Genomic DNA, 8,201 nt, shown 5'->3' with positions numbered 1-8,201 from the left:
AAAAGTGAAAACAAACAAGAAAACACTAATATTATATATCGTGATTTCTTTAGCATGATAATAATATCAATAAAAATTACCATTTACATTAAAATTTTTAAATATTGTAATGAATTATTTAGTCAATTGTAAATATTCAGAAAATAAACAATTACAAATATTAATTAATTATTCATCTACACACGCTTATGAAGTAATGTTTCTAAAGGTCAAAAGCATAATAATGTTTTAAAAATATAATGGAATTTAAGGTTCTGAAAATAACACAACTATAAAAGAAAAAAGTTTATTCAAAAAAGTTATAAAGAATTATTTATTAATGTTTTTTAATAAAGTAAGATCTTCCATTTGGATTTATAATTGATCCCTTGTGGGGTGATAGCAAACACCATTGATACCAAACTTTTTCTTCATTCTGAGATCTCCAAAAGGCCACTTCAATCGTTTCACCTTTTGATACTTGAACTGGTTCCTATAACAGCGCCACACAGAGTCGATTAAATTGTTATGAAATCTTTTTATTATAACAAAAAAAAGTAATACTTACAGGTAGGGGAAATACAATTGGAAACCAACTAACCATTCCCACTGAATAAGTTTGAGGGTTTATGCTAAGAATTACGTCTTTGTACAATACAGTTTCAAAATACCCAGCAAAACCAGTCAAGACACAATTTTGCAAAACAGGAAATCGCAATTTTCCATAACGATCGTTATCAATAACTTCATTCCAATTGGGGTGTTCGAATTTGAACAAGGGCTACAATTTTGATATTAATTACATTTGTTTGGTCACAGGGATGCAACCCCTTTTCTTAAAGAGATACACTAATAAATACCTGTGAAACAGCAATTTGATAGTAATTTACTAAATGTATTATGTAAGGTGTTTCATAAAGAGATTCTGTCGTCTTATCAGCAGTTTTACTGTTTTTAATTTCGTTATAAATTTTAGAACTTTGCAGTGGCGCCAAATAAGAAGTGTAAGAAACTGGAATCGATATTCCAGTTTTTTTCAAAAATCTTTGAGCTCCATCCAAACATTCTGGCGATAATTCGTTGTCTCCAAATGACCCTTTGATAAAAAAGGAAATAGTTACACTACACACATAAATACTAATTTCTAATCTCATAAAGTTTACCTAAAAGTTCCGAAACTAAAATATCAGCTTCTTCTGGCGGTTTATAACGCCTCATATCATCTTTCACTAAAATAACTTGTCCATGCCACTCATTTTGTACTCTATCTTCAAGAGTATTTATTGCATACGGATTTTTCTCAACAGCATAAATTTTAACCTTCCGTTGAAGTATATATGATGCATTTAAACAAGCCTGTACAAGCGGTCCTCTGCCTGCTCCCACAACCATAATTACTGGAATGATAATTGAAAGAGGCAAATCTTCCAATGCTTTCTGTATTGCCCTCTGATACTCTACATATTTTACTTGATCTTTTTCAAACACTTCATAAACCAATGTTTCCAAATTTTCTGTTAATGGTTGAAGAGGATTTTGAAGAAAATCTTCACAGCTAAAAGAAGTCTTTTTAGTACTTTAGTGTTTAAAAGGATACATAAACTCTTTAAATTGTAATACTGTATAAAGAAAATTACAAAGCAAATACCCTTTTGTAAGGGCCACTTAAGGATGAATTATACTCACCCCTGTACAAATTCTGTGACGGCATCGTTTTTAAAAAGTTTTTTTCCTAAGTAATTTATATATGCACAATAAGGTTTGTACGTTTTACCATGTAGTTTGGGCCCCTTTATCACATACTGTACATCTAAATTCAACATTTTACTAATGATCTCCTGATGATTCCTTGATAAAACTGGTTGATTGTAATGATTAGTTAAAAATAAAGAAGTTTTTATTTGTAAAACTTTAACTGGTTCTCCCATCCAACGTTTAATTTCCAATTCTGATGGAATATGTTGTGAATCAGGCAGTTCCAACATTAAACCTAAACGTTTATCATAATGACATAAAGTTCTTAAATCATTCCACCATTCCCATACGTCTTCTTCTTCACTTTTTGAACATATAGGTGAAAAACAAGTAGGATGAATCATTGGTAACTGAATCCACACCTAAATGTACAACAAATAATTATGCATCTATTAATTCTTGAATTCTATTTGCATTTATTTTCATTTATCATTGGTTATCAATCAATCTTTAAATTAAGTGAATCTTTTACTGGATCTTTATTTATATATATTTTAGTTTAACTTCAAAAATCAAAATATCATTTACCTGGAAATTGACATTGGAACCAGCCAATTTTTCCATTAAAATGCCAGCTAAATTTGTATTATTTCTCTGATGTAATCTTATTATAACTGCTGGTAAGCCCAAGTGACTAGCAAAACCAAGCTCTTGATTCAAAATTGCTTTACTGTAATTTCTAACATGATTTGTTTCACTATCAACATTAATACTGGTTAATTTTCCTACAATAAGTCTATTCCAATCTGTTCCAGTTAAAATTCTATCAGTTCTGCTAATAACATGGGGAGCATTTTTGGAGAGCAAATCACGAGAATATCTAGGATGTACAGCATTTATAATTATAAAATGATAACCATCATTAGAAGCATTTCGAAGACATTCTCTCAAATCGCCTGGGCAATCAATTTCTAAAGCAGACGACATTCGCTTACGCTTTTCCTGAGATGGCTCTTGATCTGGTATTTCCACTTGTTCCATTTTATAAACTTATTTGAAAAAAGACAATAGTGTAGAGTGTACACTATTTGAATTAATATTTGGAGAACTGCAATCCTTTTCTGCAATTTTCGTAACTAAATTTGATAACATACAAAATGTATTTTCACTTTAAATTTCAAAGAAAGGATAATATTACCGGCTATTAATACTTAATTTTTACCATATACTGCCTAAAAAAAGTGTGGTTAAATTCTATGTATTGCATATCATCTATGATATGTTTATACAAAGGATGTGTCTAACTAATACCAGTACTTTGATAATACATTAATGAGTATTCTTTTCTTATTGGCATTTACTGTTTATTGATTAAATTTGATTGATACAAACATTAATATAATCTATTCCTAGACAAAGAATTACATTAATTTGAGTCCATTCAAAAAATCTTAAAACCGTTGCTGGTCGTTTCGTTTGACACCAACTAATCGTTTGCTCAAACCATAGATTATATAATTTAACGACATTAACTTATGGACATTAACCTAGCTTTTCATATTTTCGAATTTATGATCATATTTTAGATGTTTTCATCGTATTTTTATTGCTTTTCATAATAACAATAGTTTTTAATGTTTAGTGCATTTCGTATTTAAGGTATAAGTTGTGATTTATAAACACTTAAATTATTACTAATGGAACAAAAGGAGGAAAATCCGCCGAAAAAAAGTCGCCATCGTAAAAAGCAACTTTACAAAAACATATTGCAATTAATGGAGTTCTATTTTAGTGATTCTAATTTATCAAAAGATCGGTTTTTGTCCGAATTGGTAATGCAAGATGCCTGTAAGTATATTAATTAAATATCCCTACAGTCTATTTTTTCTTTAATCTAATAAATAAATTTTAGTTGTTGACCTACAAGTATTCTTAAAGTTTAACAAGATTCGAAAATTAACTGAAAATGTAGTGGATATTCAGAAAGCAGTAAGTAAATCGGAAATATTAGAACTATCCGAAGACAAAACTAAAATATGTAGGAAAACTCCTTTTGTACCAAAGGAAAATGTAGATGAATGTACCATATATGTAGAAAGGCTAAATTCTGATGCTACACATGAATGGTTAACATCATTATTCTCTGAATTTGGTAAAGTAACTTATGTATCAATACCGAAATATAAAAACAATGGCATGGTCAAGGGTTTTGCATTTATTGAGTTTGAAGACCCTAAAGGGGTTGAAAATACTGTAAACTTTTTTGAGAAAATAGGTTGCAAAATACCATCAAATATGGAACCGCAGAATTTGTGTAGTATCATTACCTATGAAGGTGATGAAAAAGTAACTAATAAGACTGAAAATGATGGTAATAACACAGATCTGGATTCTACTTCACTAAAACGTGCCCACAGCGATAATGACATAACATCAAATAAAAAATTAAAATTGGAGAGCAGTGTACAATCAGTTGTAGATAATACGACTCCAGAAAAAGAAATTGTTAAAAAGAAAAAAAAGAAAGGCAAAAACAAGAATAACATTGAAGAACTTGGTCTACAAATCCTTACAAAGTAAGTACTATTATACCGATTCAGCAATTTAATTCATCTAGAAATTTGTATTTGATGGTCCTTATTTTCAACCTTAGAATAGCTATTCCATAGGTTTTCACATTTTTGGCAGTTATAATTTTTAAAGATAGATTTCATTAGTCTCTTAAATATTTTGAATGTGTAATTATTTTAGGAAGGAATGGAAAAAGATGAGAAGCATTTATTTAAATTTACAGAGAAAGAAAATGAAGGAACTAAAAAACTATTTGTCTAAACAGCGTTTTAATAAAAGAGAAAATAAAAATTGTAATCAATTAACTAATGTAACAAAAGAAGAAGCAATAAAGCCTAATTCAAAAGATGCATCTACTATTGAATTTAAAGAAGGTCTTATAGTTNAAGGGTCATTTATCTAACTCTAATTTCGAGTTAAAAAAAAATTCAAGTAAGAGAGATAGAGATATTCGAGTTAAAGAGTTTGGAATTAATAATAAACAATGGAAATATTCGAGTTATGAAAGATTTCGAATTATAGAAGTACCGTAAAAAGTATCGTAATAGTTGATAAATTAAATATATATCAAAGAAAAATAAGTGTAAAATATGTTTTTAAATTTAATCTTATAAGAATACAAAATTTTCGTTTGGAACTGTACATTTATAATCCCTTATAATTAGTTTTTCATCAGCAAAATATTAAAAAAAGCGATTGGTGCTGACATCTATCGAACAGAACATTAAATGGATCGTAGTAAAGGACAGATTGGTGCTGTCATCTAGCAAGTGGAATACTAAATAGATATTAATACAGGATGGCGGCAAATATCCTACATTCAAATAAATTTCATTATTCACTAAACAAATGTATCTAAATTATTTATTAAAAAGATTCTATTTCGAATATTTCTTTTCCAAACATTACAAAAGCAGATTTTGGTACGGTAATTGCTTCAATTTTGAGTACCTAGTACGAAAATGTATTTAAATGGTCTTTTTGGTGTAACTGACAGTAATAAGTGTCTATTAAAAAAAATTACACAATTAGTGTTTAAATTTAATCACTTAACAATCTGATGAGTTCTATAACCATTAAAAATGTAAAAATTTAAAATTTATCTGACGGATTATGATTATAAAATCGTATCTACTGTATAAACAAATTTCCAAGAATAATACAACAATTCTGACCAGTTTCACTTTTTCTAATTAAAATTGTAACAGACTTCCGCATTTCTTGATAACGTCACAGCATCTTGGACTTTAGCTCCTAGCAAATGCATCCCGTACAAGTTTGTCTCTTCATAATAAGTCAATTCGTTGAACCTTTGCACATAATCGTATAACAAAGGGTGCCTTTTTTTCGAAATGGGAACAAAATAATCCGCAGTACTGATAGTTGTTATGCAACACAAATCAGCAATAGTCATTACGTTATCAGCGAGCCATTCGTTTTGTTTCAGTAACGCATTTAATAAATCATATGATTTATATAATTCGCTACATACACCATTTGGTATAACGGTTTTAAATCGTAACAAAAGTGGTACCTGAAAATAACAAAATTTTAAAAGTTTCGATCCAATCATGGTATTAAATTCGTTTTATCAAAGACTAACATTTATCAATGGATTAGTAAAATAACCAGACTGCTATCCAAACTAATATTATAAATGCAAATGTGAGTTTTAACTACTCAACCTATCATCATGAAGTTTTATACACGCATTGTCAAGGATACAAAGGATACAGAAAAGAGTTTAACCAGAAAAAAAAACTGTTCCCGAGAGATGGAAAAATTAGTTTTATGTGGTCGTCCATGATCCTTGACCCGTATCTAGGACATCAACGCGAGCTAAATAGCGAGTAAAACCTATCATGAAGTTTCATCCAAACATTTTCAGAGGTACATAAAAGGACATAAGTACCTTTTTATCATCTTAAGGTCGTCAGTCCTAAGACTGGTTGGACACGCAACTCCACTCTTTCCTATCCTGAGCTAATCTTCGCAATTAATTCTTAAAACTAGAACATCCCACATCCTTAACTATTTGCGAACAGTAATCTAATTGCAGAATGAAGATTCGAGCTATAGGGCCGTGGTCTAAGTGAACTATTCTGCGTTGACAACGTGAACGTAGATTATATCTCAAAGTCTCGACAGTCGCAACACTACCACTGAGGATGTCAGTCGCAGTAACTGACGAAACGTCTGGACAGAATGGTTCACGTAGACCACGGCTCTATAGCCCGAATCTTCATTCTACTATGGATTCCGGCCGTGAAAGCCTTTGTTCTTATAGTAATCTAATTTATTCCTCTTAACTCATGTTCCTGTCTCTAACATGTCTCTGAGTAGCCCTTCATGCCTGAGAAGGTGTCCTTCTAACCTATCTCGCCTATTTTTTATTGACTTCCACAGAGTCCTCTGTTCTCCTGTTCTTTCTAATACTTCTTCATTTCTAACTTTCTCTATCCACGGTATCCTCATCATTCACCTTTAACACATTTCGAACGCTTTTTCTTTTCCGCCGCGCCCACCGTCCATGTTTCGCACCCGTACAGCGCCGCGCTTCAAACATACACCTTTAACAATCTTTTTCGAACTTCTATATCTATCCCTACAATTGTATTGTCTTTAATGACATTGATCGTGTCTTCGATGTATAAATTAAAAATACTGTTCTCGAGGGATAGAAAAATTAGTTTTATATGCGTCAATGATCTTTGACGCGTATTTAGGACTTCACCACGAGTGAAATCGCGGTTAAAACTTAGACCTAAAAGCCTAAAACTATCAATATATAAATACACCGTCACCAAGACAAAAAGTGAATTCATTACATTATAGGCTTGGCCTATTTAATATATATTACGTACTATTGCCAAACATAGTCGCGGAAACAATTTTTCTGCATCCAGAAATAACCTTTGATTGATAGTAGCCCTTTTTCTCAGATCTTTTGGATATAACGGGCTATTTGGAGAATATTTATCAACCAAGTACGATACTATAGCATGACTGTCCCATAACGCAAAATTTCCATCTTGTAAAGTCGGAATTGTATGTTGAGGATTCAACTGAAATCTAATTAAGTTAATTTTTTCGCATAGATAGATAACATTAAAAGTAAATATTGTATATTTACTTAATTTACAATTTTTACCTTTAAAAGGTCCTGCGATTTGTATGAGGAAGAAAACATGTCGACTTCAATTAATGTCACGGGTAAATTTAAAGCTTTAATTACCATATTAACTGATCTAGCCGGTGGAATATAATGTGAAAAAAACAATTTTAAGACGGTCATTTTTCTTTTGGAAAAGTTTGGATGAATTCCGAAATATAATCCCACGTCTAACCCGGTAATTTCATTTTCTTGACAATTTAAAAATGTACATTACCAAAACAATAACTTTATTTGTACGCCTTCTAAATCAAAATTTATTTAATAAACAAACTAGCGCAACCAGCAGTTGAATTTTTCAAAATAACTATTCTTTAGGGTTGAAAATTTTGAGTTGAAAAATAATGCATGGTAAAGTTTCACAAAGGTTTTATTTTGATTTGCCTATGTAAATAAATAGGTAACAATACATAATGGCGTTGGATTATACATTCAATAGCAAACAAAAAGGGATAGTTACAAAAAAAATATATGTATTATATGTATATACTGACCGTTTTGGTAATAAAGTACTCAATATTGACCGAAAATAAATTAATTAAATACTTAACCATTTAATTTGTGGGCAAGAAAATATTCAAAAAAGCGGATAGTGCTGCCCTCTACCCAATGCAGTATTAAATGGATCGTAGCGCAGAATGGCGGCAAATATCTGCATACAAATAAATAGTTTGCAAAAAGCATTCAAGATATTTATCTAAAATTTGTTTAAGTTTATTTCGGATATTTCTTCTCCAAACATTAGAAAAATAATTTCTGGTAAGTACTAATGACAATATGTTTC

The 8,201-nt window shown here is 30.4% G+C and overlaps 3 protein-coding genes across 3 annotated transcripts in view; 1 reads left to right on the top strand and 2 right to left on the bottom strand.

Annotated features, from left to right (window-relative positions):
- Positions 1–272: 272 nt before the first annotated feature.
- LOC108732725 (protein arginine N-methyltransferase 5) lies at positions 273–2,910 on the bottom strand. Its single transcript, XM_025973836.1, has 6 exons — positions 2,263–2,910; positions 1,666–2,096; positions 1,143–1,534; positions 840–1,075; positions 548–760; positions 273–472 (listed from the first exon to the last, which is right to left on the bottom strand). The coding sequence occupies exons 1-6, from the start codon at positions 2,713–2,715 to the stop codon at positions 317–319; spliced, it is 1,881 nt and encodes a 626-aa protein (XP_025829621.1). The 5' UTR covers positions 2,716–2,910; the 3' UTR covers positions 273–316.
- Positions 2,911–3,214: 304 nt separating this feature from the next.
- Positions 3,215–8,201, top strand: part of LOC108732724 (la-related protein 7) — a 10,574-nt gene continuing 5,587 nt past the window's right edge. The window contains exons 1-3 of the mRNA XM_025973858.1: positions 3,215–3,522; positions 3,587–4,250; positions 4,426–4,619. Coding sequence (XP_025829643.1) covers positions 3,372–3,522; positions 3,587–4,250; positions 4,426–4,619 — 1,009 coding nt within the window. The 5' untranslated portion in view covers positions 3,215–3,371. The remainder of the gene's footprint in view (positions 3,523–3,586; positions 4,251–4,425; positions 4,620–8,201) is intronic.
- On the bottom strand, positions 4,882–7,634 carry LOC108732753 (glutathione S-transferase 1-like). Its single transcript, XM_018463708.2, has 3 exons — positions 7,397–7,634; positions 7,110–7,310; positions 4,882–5,779 (listed from the first exon to the last, which is right to left on the bottom strand). The coding sequence occupies exons 1-3, from the start codon at positions 7,538–7,540 to the stop codon at positions 5,435–5,437; spliced, it is 690 nt and encodes a 229-aa protein (XP_018319210.2). The 5' UTR covers positions 7,541–7,634; the 3' UTR covers positions 4,882–5,434.

This window comes from Agrilus planipennis, unplaced genomic scaffold (assembly GCF_000699045.2).
Source record: "Agrilus planipennis isolate EAB-ADULT unplaced genomic scaffold, Apla_2.0 scaffold61, whole genome shotgun sequence".
Lineage (NCBI taxonomy): Eukaryota > Metazoa > Arthropoda > Insecta > Coleoptera > Buprestidae > Agrilus > Agrilus planipennis.
The sequence above is the reverse complement of the archived record's forward strand: the minus strand, read 5'-3'. Positions and strand labels throughout refer to the sequence as shown.